The sequence below is a fragment of the Homarus americanus genome, unplaced genomic scaffold (genome assembly GCF_018991925.1).
Source record: "Homarus americanus isolate GMGI-L3 unplaced genomic scaffold, GMGI_Hamer_2.0 scaffold30535, whole genome shotgun sequence".
NCBI lineage: Eukaryota > Metazoa > Arthropoda > Malacostraca > Decapoda > Nephropidae > Homarus > Homarus americanus.
In genome coordinates, this window is record NW_024732440.1 from 8,085,979 (window position 1) to 8,104,530 (window position 18,552).

The 18,552-nt window shown below is 36.6% G+C and overlaps 1 protein-coding gene across 2 annotated transcripts in view; it reads left to right on the forward strand.

The window, feature by feature from the left end:
- LOC121868797 (peroxisomal acyl-coenzyme A oxidase 1-like) overlaps nucleotides 1-18,552 on the forward strand; it is a 42,078-nt gene that overhangs the window by 21,264 nt on the left and 2,262 nt on the right. For both annotated transcript variants that reach the window (XM_042369734.1, XM_042369735.1), the window contains 7 exons: nucleotides 1,151-1,275; nucleotides 2,948-3,108; nucleotides 4,418-4,580; nucleotides 11,148-11,338; nucleotides 13,481-13,593; nucleotides 17,292-17,431; nucleotides 18,308-18,454. In XM_042369734.1, coding sequence (XP_042225668.1) covers nucleotides 1,151-1,275; nucleotides 2,948-3,108; nucleotides 4,418-4,580; nucleotides 11,148-11,338; nucleotides 13,481-13,593; nucleotides 17,292-17,431; nucleotides 18,308-18,454 — 1,040 coding nt within the window. The remainder of the gene's footprint in view (nucleotides 1-1,150; nucleotides 1,276-2,947; nucleotides 3,109-4,417; nucleotides 4,581-11,147; nucleotides 11,339-13,480; nucleotides 13,594-17,291; nucleotides 17,432-18,307; nucleotides 18,455-18,552) is intronic.

An 18,552-nucleotide genomic window follows, 5' to 3' on the forward strand; every position in this document is an offset into this window, starting at 1 on the left:
TTGAGCCATAAATAGTGTGTAAGTCTGAGTCATAAGTACTGTGTCAGTTTGAGCCATAAGTAGTATGTTAGTCTGAGCCATAGGTAGAGTGTAAGTCTGAGATTGGCATAACATGTCACCACAGTTTGCCAGGTCATAACTTTCTGAACGTGTCCTGCTGTTACCTTTATAACTGAGTACAGTACTACAATACGTTTTTTATCCTATGATGTACAGTACAGTGGTCCCTCGGTTAACGAGCGCCTCGGTTAACGAGATTTCGGTTAACGAGTTACCTTCCATAAGATTCTTAACTTCGGTTAACGAGCAATCCCTCGATTAACGAGTTTCTTACGAGCCGACCTCCACATGTTTTAGCTTGCATTTGGCGGTCCACCAGCTGTAGTATTAGTCCGCCAATACAGTAATCGGTTCTAGGGCTTAAATTCCTTACCCTTTTAGTAAATATCAAGAAGTTTATACTATTCAATGATTTTAAAAGTTTAATATTAAATATTTTAGTTATTTTAACAATTATTGAACATAATTGAAGGTAGGGTCACTAGTTTGTGGCACGCCATCCAGCCTGCCAACACAGCATACAGGCGCCAGTCTTTGTGTCTTTTCAGTGGAGGTAACATCTTGCTTGAGACTCTCTTCAACTAAATGCTTTTTTTTCTGTGTTTACAAGCAAATTATTGGTCATTTTGAAATTTATTTTACATATTGACAATATATAATGCAGTGCAGTGTTGATTTAAAGAAAATAATCTTGAATTACACCAAGAGAACTAAAATTTTATGGTGAAATGGCGCCATGGGGTGACATCTCTTCCACCCCAATGCCTTCTCGTCTCCCTTCTCCTCCACCCCCATTCTAATTCCCATCATCATCATCATCATCATCATCATCATCATCATCATCATCATCCAGGAGCCTTCTACATACACACCTAAAAGTAAGTGTACTTTTCTACCTTTTTTGTTGAATTTAGGAAATTTTCGGTGAGCTGGAACCAATTACCCAAAAACCCATTGAAACAATGGTTTCGGTTAACAAGCAACCTTCTAGAACGGATTGTGCTCGTTAACCGAGAGACCACTGTATCTGTTTTTTATCCAATGATGTACAGTTCTCAGTAAAGCTCATCTCGACTTAATATTACAATAGGTGTAATGTTGGGTGAGATTGGGCCACGTCTGGGATTGAAAGCTAATGATAATGGATTCCTGAGATTTGACCACTACCGCATCCCTCGCATGAACATGTTGATGAAGCATTCGCAAGTCCTGGAGGTGAGGAAGTACACTGCAGTACAGTACAAACATTCCTTTAACTTAAACTGCATTAGTTTATTGGCTTGTTACTTGAGATTGCTATGAATTGATGTTAATTTTTCAGGGTATCATTAATTTACCAGTGCAGTCTGAACCTGTCTTACTCAGCAATCTTCTTCAGTTTGCATTTAACAACAATTAAAAAACACAGTTTACCTCATACAGTAGTTGTTAAACTTTGTGTTGTTACTTATATCAGTACAATAACCTACATGTACATTGTACAGTATGTCAAAATTATCTATACAGTAAAAGTAAAAGCACGTCAAATTTAAATGTTAAACTGCACATAACATTTAAATACCCAGTAAGTAGTATTGACAAAATACATTGCTACTCTTTTGTAAAATATTCTTTCATGCTAATTTTCTCAAGATTTATTGAGGCCCTTGTGCCCATATGCCAGTTTGAGCTGGATTGAGCTTTTGTTGTCAAATTAAAGATGTACAGTATTTTACCCAGGAAAACCAGCTGATTAATGCAAGGCAACAATATTGGGATTGTATCTAGTCTTGAGCACTAATGTCTAATGCAGTGGTTCTTAAACTGGGGGATGTCAGAGAGAAAAGTCTGGTTAGGAACTAGAATCCAGGAAAAAAGTCAGAAGAAAAAAGTCACAGATAAAAAGGCACGGAAAAACCTAACCTAACCTAACTTAACTTAACCTACGTGCAATGCCATCATATATATATTGTGTTGTCAATGTGTACAAGTCATGTGACTTTTTTCCTGTGGACTTTATTTCCGTCCACCAGAACTGAATGCGTCTTGCACACGATTGCTCATCCCTCCCACTCTATAATAACCAAGGGTTGCATCAGGGGGTGTGGGGGGGGGGCAAAAATGTGACAATATCAACCACCAGGGCATTTTAGATGCTTCATATGGGAGCTTGTGATTTATAATTCAATTTTGAAAACTGGTTGTGTGTTACTGGACGTTTTTGGTGTGAAACTACGTCAAAAATATTAGAATTAAAACCTGTAGATGTCAGTTAGATATGTCAATTTCCTCTGGAGTCACCCTTTAAATAGATTCAACTCGTACATATGTCTAAGTCTTCATAAATATATATCATCCCAGGTTCACCACATTTGCCAAAAGAGTCTTATTTATTTAATTTTATTTAGAAAAGGCAAGTGAAAAACTTGATTTGCTTGAATAAGACAGGAGATTGCATGAAAATACTAGGGATTTTCTTATCATGGACACAAACATTGGGACAGGGAAATCAAGTTACTTTGAAAAGTAAAAAAGAAGTTGAAGTGAAGGGAAAATATTAAAAGATGTGGGAAAGGGAAGGAACAGTTATTTAAGGAGTTGCATGGAATTTTAAGAATTTTTGTCAAAGTAACCACATTGGTTTGTATTGAAAATTTGGCTAAAGAAAAAACTTACTATTGGAGAAGGAAAACCCATTTACTTTTGCAATACAGTTTCTTTATATATCAATATACTTCAGTATCTTTGATGCCTTTTCTCCTCTAGGAACTCCCCTTCCTTGATGGAATGGCTGCATTTTAAACTTATTTTATTTCAGCCACTGACTTCCTGTTATTTTTTATGTGAATAAAGTAATTAAATTTCCCCATTGGAGGACAGATATATAATTCATATTTGATATTTTCAGGATGGAACATATGTCAGACCATTGCACAGTAAGCTGTCTTATGGAACAATGGTGCAAATACGAGTAGGCATTGTTAATGATGCCTGGCAAAATTTGGGACGAGCGGTCACAATAGCAACACGCTATTCTGCTGTACGGCACCAGTCTGAAATGGCTCCTGGGTAAGGGTTTATAAGCATAATATCTTCTTGTAGTGTTTATCAATTGTGCATTATGAGCAATGGATTATTACTGTACATTCATTTTGAAATTGTGTTATGTGGTTCATGCTCAGAAAGGACAGGGCTACAAGAGGTGTTGGTGTGCTCCTGTAAACTATATGTCAAGGAACACGTGACAGCAACCAGTATTGCTGAGCTTATTGAAATGGGATTATCCTAGACTATTGATGTGATTTGATAGCTCAAAACAAAAGTAAGTCTTTGTGACTTCAGTGACCTTGCATTACTAGTGACTAGGACTGGTCTCTTCTATGAGTTGTTCTGGGTGTATATTGGTTAGTGGTTTCAAGAAATACGTGTATAATGTTTACAATGTTTCAGAAAAGCGGTTAACCGCTTATGGTTTGGGAAACATAGGACAACTTCTTTAAGGTTTTAAGTATACTTGCAAGTAAAATCTTGTGTCTTACACATTCTGGGAGCGGGGGGGGGGGGCTATTTTAAGTGCTTATGTGGGATTTCCACCATTGTGTGTAAGCTTTTCAGGGGGTAAGTGTACTTACAGGAATTGGTGTGGATCAGTCAGTGCATGCCACTTATCTAGAGGCTAACTTTGAAATTCTCCTATTCTCTACTAAATCTGAGTTACCCCATACTGTCCCTAAAGACATCCATGGTTTAGCTATTTTGGAATCAAGTTCCAGGATAGCAGTAAAGAATTGTATAGTATACAGTACATTCTTTCAGTGCCCCTTCTCCCTTCCTTTATATTAGATCAACTCTTTTAGTTGGCTTATCTGCCTATTTAATGTGCCATTTTTAGTTCATACTCATTCCCCAAAACTCTAGCTTGGTTTCAGTAATAAGAACTGCCTGCCAAAGAGTGTCAAGCTAGAAATGGAGGATTGATCCTGAAATCCTATTTTCTAGCTACTGGTAAGCCCAAAACCAAGTGGCTCAGATATCCTCTTTTCTCCCTTGGCTCTATAGTTAGGCAGCTGGAAAACAAAAGTAGAAAGCTGGAGTCACTTTAAAATCAATGATGATGCCCCATATTGTTAGCATGAGACAGTGACAAGGTAAATTGGCTCTAATTAAACCTACCTCCAGAGGGAAACCTTAGATTTTGATCTTCCACTTTTGAGGGTGATGGGGAAGGATGAAAAGTTTTAAAATCAATCCCTAGCTGTCAAATATGTGTGTGACATGTTACCCAAGCAATTGGCTTGCACAAGAAGAGCCATGTAGCTATGGGCTCATCTAGAAAATCGGATTTCAGGATCAATTTTACTCTTTTCTTATTTTTCAGAGAACCAGAACCTCAGATATTAGATTATCAAACCCAGCAGTACAAGTTGTTTCCTCATATAGCATCAGTGTTTGCTTTGCTATTTTCTGCTAAGAGTATTGCAAAGATCTACTTCAGGGTGACTGCAAGTTTGGAGAAGGGTAATGTAGAACTCTTGCCAGAGGTGAGACAAACACTAGTGCTGAATTTAATTGCATAACTTAATGGCTAATACAGCTTCTAGATATTAACTGCCAAATTTTCATGTCCTATCTATATAATTATAGAAAAGATAGTCAGCTTTGTCTCAATGTGTTGCTGTCATATGTATTTATGAATTTTATTGTATGAGTACAAGAGGAGAGAGCTTGACTGGATTAACAGGGATGATGGCATTTATTCAATAAAATAAGAAGTACATATTTATATTCTAATTTTTTTTAATATTACACAGGCAATGACCGTTATACAGTACAATGGATCTACTGTATATAAGCTTAAAAAGTTTTACTATGTTGAAAAATTAACACTATTTACCACTATGTATTGGCTAAGATCAGTTTTGCAATGGTTACTACCCTAATGCTTTAACTGCATTTCACTGCAACGAAAATTTGATGTGCAATATCTTGCAATATTCCGAGAGGTGATGACACAATCTCGGAGTGGCATAACACGTGCGACCAGTGTAGGATGCATGGGAGGCTCTGCCAGTCACATCGCCCAGAGGTTGGTTTGCGTGTGGAAGAAGCTATTCTTTGTACAGTACCTAAAATAATATACAGTGATCCCTCGCTTAACTAATGCCTCGGTTAATGAAATTTCGGTTAACGAATTACCTTCCATAAGAATTTTCGATTCGGTTAACAAAAAAAATTTGGTTAACAAAATTCTTACAAAATCGTGTCAACATGTTTTCCCTTGCTCACCAGCTGGAATATTAGTCTGCCAATACAGTAATCGGTTCTAGGGCTTAAATTTGTTTCCATTTGAGTAAATATCAAGAAGGTTGTACTATTCAATAATTTTCCAAGTTTTATATTAAATTTTTTAGTAATTTTAACACTTATTTAACATCATTGCAGTACAGGGAACTAGTTTTTGGTGCACCAATCTGCCACTTGACTCACCCACCAAGGTGTCAGTTTGTATCTCTGGTCAGTGGAGGTAACATCTTGCTTGTAGGTCTCTTGAACATAAACTATTTTTACATTTTTACAGTACAATTATTGGTCATTCTGAAATTTAATTAACATATTGACAATATATAGTGCAGTGCAGTGTTGATTTAAAGAAAATAATCTTGAATTACACCTAGTGAACTTAAAATTTTATGGGAGAAATGACGGCATGAAGCATGGGGTGATTTCTCTTTCGCCCCCACTTCCTTCTCTTCACCCTTCTCCTCCACCCCCACTTCTAATTCCCATCATCATCATCAACCAGGAGCCTTCTACATACACACCTCAAAGTAAGTGTACTTTACTGCATTTTTTTTTACTTTGTATGTAATTTTTGGTGAGCTGGAACCAATTACCCAAAATCCCATTGAAACAATGGTTTCGGTTAACGAAGTTTTTGGTTAACGAATGACCTTCTGGAACGAATTGTGTTCGTTAACCAAGGGACCACTGTACAGTGAGCTCTGCTATAACACGTGTTTTGATAACGCGAATTTGCTCTAACGCGATTTATGAATTAGGAACGATATTTGTATAACGCAAACGCTTGTTTGCTATAACGCGATTTTTGCTTACTATTTCTCCAATTTTGTGGTAGTGGGGTATGCTATAACGAATCTAATTGGTTCTAGAACCTTGTTCGTTATAGCATTCGTTCGTTATAGGATTAATCCGTTCCAGGCCCCCAAATACAACCACTTAACACTGAAAAATATAATATAAAATTGTAAAAATTGTAAAAAAGTGCATAAATATGCATCTAAACCCCTGAAATAAAGAATATCATTAATATTTGTAATAAAAAAACAATAAATTATAAAAAAATTTAAATCATGTTCGTTGTAGGAGTTTCGTTCGTTATAGAATTCTCAATTTTATAGGTAAAACCGTTCGTTATAGGAATATTCGTAGTAGGATCCGTTCGTTATAGCATACCCCACTGTATTAACTGTGAATATAGTAAAGAAGAATATCAACAAGAAGCGTTCTGGTGATAGAATTCCCGGTGATGATCGTAAAAGAAAGGATATAACACTTGAAGAGAAGCTCGATTTTATCAACCTCAAAATCACCCTTCTCCCCCATCAAGTAAAGTGTTACATTTACTGTATGATTTCATTATTAGATATGATTGTAACATTTATTTAGACTGTGCCATTCTTTGTGTTAGGCTAACTACTAAATTTTTTCGATTTCGAGTAATCTGCACCTAACCCTATTTTCTCCATAAGCCCTGTTATTTCTATTATGCAATTTTCTATAACACGATATTTTACAAAAACACAATTATCGCGTTATAGCAGAACTACCTGTATACAGTACTGTACCAGTTTATGTGAAGAATAAATAAAAATAATAATACCTGTAACAAATAAAAGAAGAAAATACTGGGTTGCCATTTGGCAATCTTGTCACTATGAACGAGACAGCTAGCCAAGATCCCCCATGCTGCTCCCCCCCTCCCCTGCTATATGTATTAAGTCCCACACACACATACACATGTAAGAAATGTTTATTCCCTTTATGTTTTTTACCTAAATGTTTAGTTTTTATTTTATAATCTGTTTGACAGATTGTGTGTGCATATAGCAGTGATAAAAATAAAAATAAATTATGTTTATCTTCCCAAAATTGCAAGTTGAAAATAACAATAACACAGCTCACACCTTAGCAGGAGGCTACCAAACAAATGTTTATTCTCTTTTATGTTTTTTTACTTTATTATAATAATTTCTTTTATTTTTTTTCACATTTTGTATGAAAGATTGTGTGTGCATGTAACCAAAAAAAAAAGAAGAAATTTACGTCTGTCTACCCAAAATTACTTGTAGTGTCAGCTGGGGGATCGCAACTTACTACAACCACATCTCGTTTTACGCGGGGGTTACGTTCTTGAAAACCACCACTTAATTAAAAAACTCGTAAATTAAACATAGATTTCCCATAAGAATACGGTACATGTAAATGGTACAGGTCAGGGGAACCATCATATACCTTACAGGGTACAAACAGTGCTCTCACTTAAACCAAGCATGCGGCCAACCACCGACACACAATCTCCTCTCTGAAGGCGGGTGATCACATTAATTTCACGTCCATTGCGATTGTTTTTCGTGCCTTTTTAGCTTTAGGCGCCCCAGAGGAGGCAGATGGACATTTTCCAGACATGCTCAATGGGGGAAAATAGCGTTTAACACTAAATAGGTATGTGATAAACACACAATGCAAGTGAGAGCACAGAGAAAATGTAGTGCTGGTGTGAACTGAGCAAGTGACACGCAGGAAGCTTGCTGGACATGGTCACAGTTGTTGTACAGAATACTTTATTATCATCATTATCTTCATCAGTAGTAGTAATAATCTCTATTATTACATTATTATAATAATTATTACAGTAGGGTTGGGATATATCGCGACTTTATATAATGATTTTTATGTATCGTGGCTACCAAAATTATCGACATTTTCCTATACAGTAGAAGTCCAAAAATCCAGACTGCTTGGGGATTGGGTCGGTCCGGATTTTCGGATTTTCAGGCAGTACTTTTAAAATTCAAATTTAAGGAGGAATAAAGAAGAGATGAACAGGTACATTTTGAAAGTGTATTCATTAGCAAATATAGCATGCTTAATTTATCAAAACGAGCAGTTTTAAAGAAAAAGCTATGAATTCTAGAATTTTATTCTTTGCCTTTTTTTTATCATAAATTGTAGACTTTCCAATGTCGTATGTTTCCATTAGAACAGTATTGCTCACACCACATTCTAGTTTCTTAATTATTTCAAGTTTGTCACTCAATTTCAACGTGTTCTTCTTTCTCTTCACACAATGAAGTTTATCTACTTTAGGAGCCATTATCATGGGCTTGTACAGTACAGGACTCTGTAAATGGAAAGAGTAGGACTCAAAATTTCATACGTTGTCACTGTTTGATTGCTCGTTTTAAAGTGGCAACCGCGTGGTCGCTTGTTGTCGCTATGCAGCTGTGGCACTCACGCATGCGCATATACACACAAAAGCCCGCTAAATTACAAAAAAAATTCCAAAGTTTGAGTTTTCGAAAAGTCCAAATTCTCGGATGGTCCGGATTTCTGGCATCCGGATTTTTGGACTTTTACTGTATTTATAGCGATAATTTTTTTTTATTTCGCGAGGGAAATCGGGCAGGAAATATTTCAAATGTACCGCCATGGCAAGCAAATGCATTATTTGCTCACCAGAGACTCCACTTTGGCTGCTTACTCATGCATTCACACTTGCCCGCTCGGTTTTTCTGAGTGAGTTATGAGAAAGCAGCCGATTGCTGCAGATTACGACTTCTAAGGTGAGTGTAAATGGGTTTCTAATGACGTGTTAAGTGAAGATAATGAAAAGCTTAAAGGAAAATATTTAATACTGTAACTAATATTTTTGGTTTGTTCGTTTATCATCATTAAGTGAGGGTGGCAGTGTGTCGTCTGTTATTCTCGGGATGACGCGTCAGCTGCCGAGTCCGGTGCAGATTCCAATTTCTAAAGCGAGTGTAAATGGGTTGCTAGTGACGTGAAAAGTGAAGTGAAGAAAGTGGAAAGCTTAATGGAAAAGATTTAATACTGTAACTTATATTTTTGGTGTTCGCTTATGTAGGTGTGGGATTGTCAAGTGAGGGTGTCAGTGTGCTGAGTCTGGTGTTTCCAGGATGGTGCTTCAGCTGCCGAGTCTGGTGTTCCTTGATATTGATATTGAAATAGCCTGTTGTTCCCGATCTAGTGTTCATTGGTGCTTTAGTTAGTAAGAAAATGAACTCATTAAGTCAAGTTTAGTCACTTTTTTTTTACCTCCAGAACCTAACCCTATTTTCCCCATTGAATACATGTAATTATACATCGCGATTTGGTATACGTATAGCGAACATCGTTGGACCCTATCTCGCGATATATCCCGACACTATTGTATTATTAATAATAATATTAAAATCGTTGATGTTGAAATGACCTCACCAGGCATCACACGAGACTCCACTGCCAGGCGACCAGGCGAATACACGCGGCAAATTTAAACTGTCTTGAGCGCGTTATTTAAAAAATAGGTGTGCGTAAAATAGCTTTTGGTATTAATTGAACAATTGCGTTATTCCAAAAACGCTTAAATCCAGCGCGCATAAAATGCCAGTTACCTGTATTGTACACATACATATCATGTAAGATCAATGAAAATTGATTTTTATTTTGTATAAATTTATTGATTTTATGTCTACTATTTATAAATTATTTGATTTATTTTGACATTATTTAATCATTTTAGCAGTAGAATATAAAGCTTGCTTGGGGTCTTCAGGGTCTCAGAAACGGAACCTATTTGCTCTCTAGAAGTTATTAATATAGTTATACAACCGATCACTTATCGATGGCTCTTTGAGGTCCCTAACCCCATTGTATAATGGTCATTGCCTGTTTTATAATTGAATTTGTACTTTTTTCCTGTAATTGATATGAAGATATATTGATAATGTCCATATGATGCCCATTCTTTTACCATTGACATTAACTGTGCATAATGTGTGACCTCAGAAAACTATTATGAAAGAGGATCATCATTAAAACTCTTCTCTTGCATTCCATAGCATTTGATTTTCTTATTTTAAAAGGGGAACAACTAGAGAAAATTCTCAATATGTGTTATTTCAAATTGCTTCAGGGATGTAGGTAAAACTATAATATTTTTTTGGGGGTATTCTTGGTACAATATTAATATGTTTAGAGACTGCAATTTTGAAAGGCACCCTTAACATCTTGCATTTTCATTGATTGGATAGTTTCAGGGATGGAAATAAAGAAACATGCAGGAGAGAACGATATGCTTTGAATTAGAACAGAAAAATGCTAATAAAAGCTAAGAAATAAAAGAAAGATGAAGACAGTATTCTTTAGATTTGATGGGAATGGAAGAGACAAGAAGTAGGAATAAGTAGAGTAGGACTAGAGATTGAAAGAATGGACAAGATACAGTGGAGGAGAAAACATTGGAAAAGAAAAAAGTTAAACAAGTAATAAAGCATTGAAGATAGGATTTATTGGAGGTATAGATAGTGTGGTGAATGAAATGAAGAGAGTTGGGGAGAAATCATGATTAAATGGATCTGCAGAATGTTTGTAGGTGCTTGGGAAAAGTGTTTGAGGTTCTGAGGAGTAGAGGAAGGCAGTTATATTGTTCCTTGTTTAAAGGCAGTGGTAATAACTGAGTTTAATAACTTCGGAAAAAAAAAATCCGAGCTTGGTTTGTAAAGTGCATTGGCTATGACAGCAACTTCATCTGTTATTAGAAATAATGGGTGTTTTGAAGGACTTGTTAATTATTATAATAATATTTATTTTTGCAAAGGATTATCCATGGAATGTATGGTTGTAGAGGAAATTTTATGAATAGAAAAAGGTATGCAGTTGATGATTGTATATTATAATCAGGATATGTTCAAGAATTATTAATCACAGGGTCAGGATAGCAGTGTAGTGTGTATTATCAGAATTTTTTTAACTTAGATGTTTAGTTTGAGTTATTTTAATCCATTTGGTTACTCTTGTGATTCCAGTTACATTCCCTGTCAAGTGGACTAAAAGCCATGAGTGCAGAAGATGCTACTCTGGGTATTGAAATCTGCCGCTTGGCTTGTGGAGGACATGGGTATCTGGCATCATCTGGTTTGCCACGTCTATATGCCAACACTACCTGTTGCATCACATATGAAGGAGAGAACACCGTTTTATGGCTCCAGGTTGCTAGGTAGGAAGGATGCAAGAGGGTGGATGATACATTGTAAGAGACAGGCAATAACTTTGTCTTAGGCCAGGGTCACATGAGCACTTTTATTAATATTTAATTTGAAGCAAAAATTTTAGAGCAAGAAAATACAATAAATTTCTTCAAAATGTGGTCACACTGGTGGTTCTTGCTCCAGTTTCTACAGCAAGAAAAAACAAGTGAATGCCACCTTGCGAGTAGATAGGAGATGGTATATCACAACAACAAGTCAAAGTGAATGCAGACGACATAGCAACTATCTTTGGTATTCTTTTTATTTTTAAAAAGACATGAGAAAAATTGAAGAAAAAAGATTGTGAACTCGTAAGTGGCTGGTGAGGTGGAGGATTAAAAGTGTTTATTATAGACTGGTTGGACTATCATAGCTAAAGTAGGCAGTAGGGAGGGCTGCCTGTGTGTACATTGTGAATGGCTGTGTGTGTGTGTGTTTTGCAAATATTCATTTCAAAACAGCACTCAAATGTAAACTCAAAATGTCTTAAAAAACTGGTACTATAGTGCATTTTATACATAATGTTATTAACCTATGTTATATATATATTTAAATACTTGATAAGTAAGCTTCGTATCATTAAATATATAGCAGGGGGCCCCCAAATTCACGGGGGTTAGGTTCTCAAAATGGCCACGAATCTCCAAATCCGCTGACGGGGGTACATTTTTACTTGTGTACAAAGAAATGTATATTCTCTTTATGTGTTTGCCCGTAGGACAATTCTTTCTTTTACCTGTAATATTGTATATGTATGTGTGTGTGTGTGTAGACACACACTCACATAAAACATGTATAAATAAATAATAATAGGAAAATCCTCTCGCAAATAGTCAGAATCAAATTTATTAAAATGTGACAGTCTACCCTCAAGTCTGTGCTCTATTACTTTATTAATATAGTAGAGCACAGACGTGAGGGTAGACTGTTAAATATTTAATAAATTTGTTTCTGATTATTTGCGAGAGGATTTTCCAATTATTATTTATTTGAATGTGTTTTGTGTGTGTGCTTATGCCCATAAACTGATTTATTTTAGCATACCATAGTTTGATTATTACTTTGGAAAGAATTTTAAAAAAAATCATAACTTTGGATTGTTTTTTAATTCATTGAATCGTGATCGTGAGATTTTTTTGTTGTAACATTAGAATTTCATGAGCTGATCTTTTATAAATTGGGAACTGCCTCTACTTATATTGTACTGTACATGTATATGTATTATACAGTACAGTAGAACGTCGATTTAAAGCGATTCAATTTTAGATTATTGATTTAAAGCGACACCCACAATTAATGACAATGTTTTAATATAAAGTGAATCTTTCCTATTTTGTGTGAGTCAATCTGGTGCATAATATTTTAAAATTCGCGCCTAATGTTTCTCAGGGCACGCTACACTGTCCTAAGGGCTAAGCTGTACTGTACATGTGCTCAAAATACAGCACTAAATGATAACTAAAATTTTTGTCTAGTGCAAACTATAGCATGATTATATTCAAATTAATCATGATCTTATAAGAATTCCAGCAATGTAAATTATATTCTCCCCGGTCACTTCTGTGACATTTTATAAACAAAAAACAAAAACTCAATCTAAAGACATAAATAAATAAATAAATAAATACTTCACTAGACTTTCAGCCCCAACTGTCAAATGTATCACTGTCACCCCCCCCCCCCATCTTCCCAGCAAGGGTTGGATGGTTATAATAGGTTTACAATTTTTACCTTATGTAATATCGCATCCCTTAATTTTAGATGTGTTGATTTATGAGTGGTTCTTTTAACATATTACTACAAAAAACATTGTTTTGTTTATTCTAGGAGATGGGCTAAGGTGCATCTGGGTAGACTGTCAGTCTTTTTAGTATTTTGTGTTTCTCTCAAGTACCAAACTAAATTATTCCATTGAAACAACACTTTGATTTGGTGCGAATTCGGTTTAAAGCGACCTCTCTTGGAACGTACAGTATCTCGCTATCTCACGTTATATCGACGTTCTACTGCATACTGAATTTCAGCTAAACTTCATGAGGTGCCAAGAATGTGGTCCAATGAATGAGTCATTGGAACATAACCATTTTGATATATTTCTTTATCTCGCCAAGGTATCTCATCAAGTCTTACCGTGCTGCTGGCAAGGGAGCTTCAGTTCACCCATCTGTCTCTTATCTAACAGCTGAACCTGCCTTGTCTTCTGCACCGTTTCTTTCAAATACAGGTGACAGTGCATTTCTTGCTTTCTCTTTTTGTCTGTATAACAATAATTTTGTACGTGCAGTATGTAAAGCACAGTATTGTGTTTGAACTCCCTTTAGTACTGTAGTATTATGATGCTTGTGGCCTTGTTTTAGAAAGTTTTCAAACCTCTCATCCCCACCTATATTTCAGTTTCTTGCTTCTCACTTTATCAGATGTCATTCTCAGCCAAATGTTTGTGTTGATCCCTGCTTGATACTGTGAAGGGTTTTGTGTGCTTACTACTACAGTAAATTATCTGTCAACTGAAAATCTACTTTGAAATAATATTTCTTACAAAAGATTTGAGCATTCTAAATGAGAAGTTTAGGAATATAGAATAGGTTTTTATTTAATGAATTTTCTACATACAGTATTACATGAGAATAAGTGAGAAAAAATTGGGCAATCAGGCAACTGGCTGATTGCCCAAACTCTTGTCGTCTCATGAGTTTGAGGAGTAAATTATATAATGATTGTTGGACAGTGACGGTACATTGAAAAATTATGGTATTTGTAGACTTAACAACATTCAGAGCATTAGAGAATAATGAAGTGAGTTAACTGTACCATTAGTATTTACAGAAACTATTGATATAACCATAATATCACAAGTTTATTACATGCTTTCCATTGAGTCCAGTCAGTAAAAAACAGCAAGCAGTAGAACCATTTATTGCACATTTTCTTTTTTTACGGGGATTACCCCTCCTGAGCACAGGTCATCGACCCACATCGGGGCCTGGGGGACAAAAAAAAAAGAATAAAAATAAATTAAAAATAGAATAGGAAAAGGTTATGCTGTATTAATCAATACCACGAAGAGGCCGGAAAACCAGCTTTATAAAGTGAGACAGATTGTATGAGTGTGGAAACACAGAAGAAGGCAGAGCATTCCACAGTTTGGCTGTGTGAGGAAAGAAGGATGTACTATAACGGGCTATTCTAGTGTGACCGACATCTACAGAGAAATGGTGGGCATCGCGGGCAAGACGTGTGTTACGAGCCCACGGCCTTGGCAGCGGTACACAGGATGTCAAATCCACCGAACATTGCCAGTTAAAGTACCTGTAAAAGAGAGAGAGTGAAGCAACATTGCGGCACAGACATAGCGAAGAAAGATTGTCAACTAAAGAAGGAGAGTTAATAAGACGAATTGCCTTTGATTCCACCCCATCTAACAGTTGGACAGAAGAAGAGCCACCCCAGATATGAGAGCAGTACTCCAAGTTAGAACGAATGAATCCCTTATGTACTTGAAGCAACTGCTCTGGAGTGAAGTAGCTACGGCATCTGTGCAGCATTCCCAGCTTTCGGGAGGCAGCTTTAGCAATGTTGATGATGTGTGGCTTCCATGACACTTTAGAGGAAATTGTGAGGCCGAGCATATTTTTTTTAGAATTTGGCAAAATGATTGCATCAGGGCCGGATTCAGGAGTGGGCAAAGTGGGCAGCTGCCCAGAGGCCTCCACAATCTGGGGGCCTCCACATATCAGGGCTGGTCGACTTGAAACCACATGAATGACTCCAGTCATGTCTCACTTTTGCGTGTGTGTGTGTGTGTTGGGAATTTGTACACTATCAATAAATATACAGTTAATTAAAAATTTCTCAATGTTCTAATTTCCTCAGTATAACAGCATATGGCTTCAAAATTTTCGAAAGAAGTGTTCAAATTTCAAAATTTTCCAGGGGGGCTTACAGCGCCCCCCGGAACTCCCAGATGTTTAGGCTCACTTCACTCGCCACCCCACTCTCTTGGGTAGTTATAATGCGGGGGGCCTCCACAAAGGCTGCCCATGGGCCTCCACAGGTCTAAATCCGTCACTGGATTACAGCCTGAAATGTGATTGGTGGGAGATCTTCTATTTTGGAAAGTGTAATTGGAAATTATTTTACTGTGTTTTCTTACTATTGAAGTTAAAAAAAAATTCTATCTCCCCATTCAGAGATGCCGCACAGATCCGCATTGATAGGTGGAACGATATTGGCTCTAGTAACAGATCTAGTTTGAGAGTTAGGGTGGAAGGGAAACTTAAAAGAAGAGTGAAGATTAGAATCATAAGTGTAAGAATGGATAGAATTAGTAGTATAGTATTGTGAAGTAAATCATTGATAAAAAGAAGGAAGAGAGTAGGTGAAAGAACAGAACCCTGTGGAACACCACTATTGGTAGAGAAAGAGCAAGAGATCAAACCTTCAACAACAACTGCCATAGATCAGTTCTCAAGGAAGCTAGAAATGAGAGAACAGAGTGGAGGAGAGAAACCATAAGAAAGAAGTTGAGAAAGCTAAGACTTGTGCCATACCTTGTCAATTGCTTTGGAGATGTCGAAGGCCATGACAAAGGTTTGCCCATAATCCCTAAGAGATGATGACCAAAAATGAGTGCAGTAGGTGAGTAGATCACCAATAGATCTCGCCTGGCAGAAACCATACTGGTGATCTGACAAAAGAGAAAGGTGTTCAAGGTGACAATAAAAACGAGAGTTTAAGATAGCTTTGAAAATCTTAGAGTAGGACGAAGTGAGGGCATTGGGGCGATAGAGGGATTAGAATGGTCACCATTTTTGGGATATACTGAACCAAAGCATGCTTCCAAGAAGATGGAAACGTTTGGGTTTTGAGGCAAAGGTGAAAGAGGCTAGCAAGCATGGAGGCCAGAACTTCAGCACACACTCTCAAAACATGAGGGGGGTATTTTGATGGTTCATGCGCCTTACTGTTACCACCACAGTAAGGTAAACGGTGAGAGAGAGAGAGAAAGAAAGAGAGGGATAGCCACAGTAAGATAAACTAGACGAGAGAGAGGATGAGAGAAGAGACAGAGTGTTGACGACGAATTTTGCCGAGATGTTTAAATGGGCGCCGCGCCACATTGGTTGCAGCTGTGACACCAGTCTACCGCTGTCTACTGTAAAGGCAACATCTTGATTCTCGCCCACAACAGTTTCCCAGAAGATATTACTGTGAGTGTGATTGTGAACTATTAAATCCTCTATGAACTCTGAATAACTTTAATAATAAGTGTATTTATGTACTGTATATTGATCATATTATACAAACTGTCCTGATGTATCAGCATTTGTAACATGTGAGTTATATTTAAGATGTTAATAGGTTATGTACTGTATTTTGATCGTACTATTCAAACTGTGTGTCCTGATATACCAGCATTTGTTGTATGTGAATTGTTCTTTAACAGGTTTTGACCGAATTATGCTCATCGCATCAACGACAAGGGTCTTATTGTCCTGCATAGGCCAAAATCACTCCTATGAGTGATTACACTCACATCCAGATTGGATAACACACCAGCAACCCTATGATTGGGGATTCTGGGAAGTGCATAGTTTCAGTAGGAGGGGTTAGGTTGGAATCGTCTGTGTTGGAGTTAGAGGAAAATAAGTGCCAAAGAGACTGGCTTTATCAGAGGAATTGTTGGCTATAGAGTTATCAGGTCAGAAATGAGGGACTGCAGAAGTTATTACAGATGTTTTTGGTTAAGGACCAGAAAGATTTACTCAAAGAAGAGTTAGTCAGTTCACCAGTTTTTTTTTAATGTTATATATTCCTAATAAATTTTCAATAGAATTTCTAGGAACCTTGTTACTGTTAATATGTATGAATGGATGATATCATGTTTGGATGTTTTCATTCTTATTATTTTTCTCTATTCAGCTCTGGTCAATGCCTTCATGTGTTCAGCATCAGCCCTTGTGGTAGAAGCAGAAGCAAGGCTTCAGAACCTGTGTGACATGGGACAAGAATACCATTATGCCTGGAATAATTGTTCTGTTCTACTAGTCAAGTGTGCTCAGGTATAATCAGAACATTTTATTTCTTGATTACTATAATGTACTGTATATTGATGTACTGTACTGTATATAGTTACAGTAGTCCTGTATGCTGAAGTCCTACTTATATGAAACCGTATTATGACTAGTTGAGGTCTGTTTGTGCATACAGGGTATATTTGTTCCCACTGGATGATAATTTTAATCAATCATCTTTGTAGGAAAACAATAAAAATTCTGGTTTCCATTGTTGATATCTACAGACATCATTCCAGTGATTTTTCTTCTTGTTACAACAGGTACAAGTTTTAAATTTCCATAAAATATTTTTATTATTTTGGATAATGGCCAAGGTTAGGACCAAGTGTCAGAGTTTTTTCCTGGTGTGAATCTTAAGTATCATGAATTACTCCATTTGTGACCCAGTACCAACATCATTTGTTGTAATGTTAATGCCATGTGCCTTGGCCCACTACTGTACTGTACAATATAAAAAGAACAAGTGAGCTTCAATAAAAATTTTAATCCAATAGTACTGTGATCTGAAAGATCTCTTATTGATGCAGGTTCACCTTTCTAGTTCTACTGTATGTGTCTCACTGAAAATTAATCAATTTACTTTAGAGCATCAAAATGTAAAGAAAGCTTGTCCTGCTGTAGGACTTGGATCCTTCCCAAATCTGTATTGTATACTGTATGCAGCTCTTTTTATGCATACAGGTATTTGTATATAGATACAATATAAGACCAGATTAGATGAATGCATATTCTCTAGGTAAAGCTGAACCATCAGTAAATTCCTTTGTAAATATTTCAAAATGAGGCTTATTACCGGTATCTACTGTGAAGTAAAAGTGTGAATTAGAATTACTAATGTATATGAATTTATCCTATTTACAGGCTCACATACGTTACTTCATTTGTAAGACGTTTGTGGAGAGTGTAGAGTCACTGGATGCAAGTGAGGGTGTGCGGAGTGTCCTGCAGAGCTTGTGTCGCCTATATCTTATCTACTACATCAACCTCAAACAAGGAGAATTTCTCAGGGTTAGTAAGATCAAGTTCATGGATGTGTACATTAGGGTTAAAAATGTAAGAGGGTACAGGTAATAGGTAATTTACCTTCAGTTTAACCAAAATTTCCC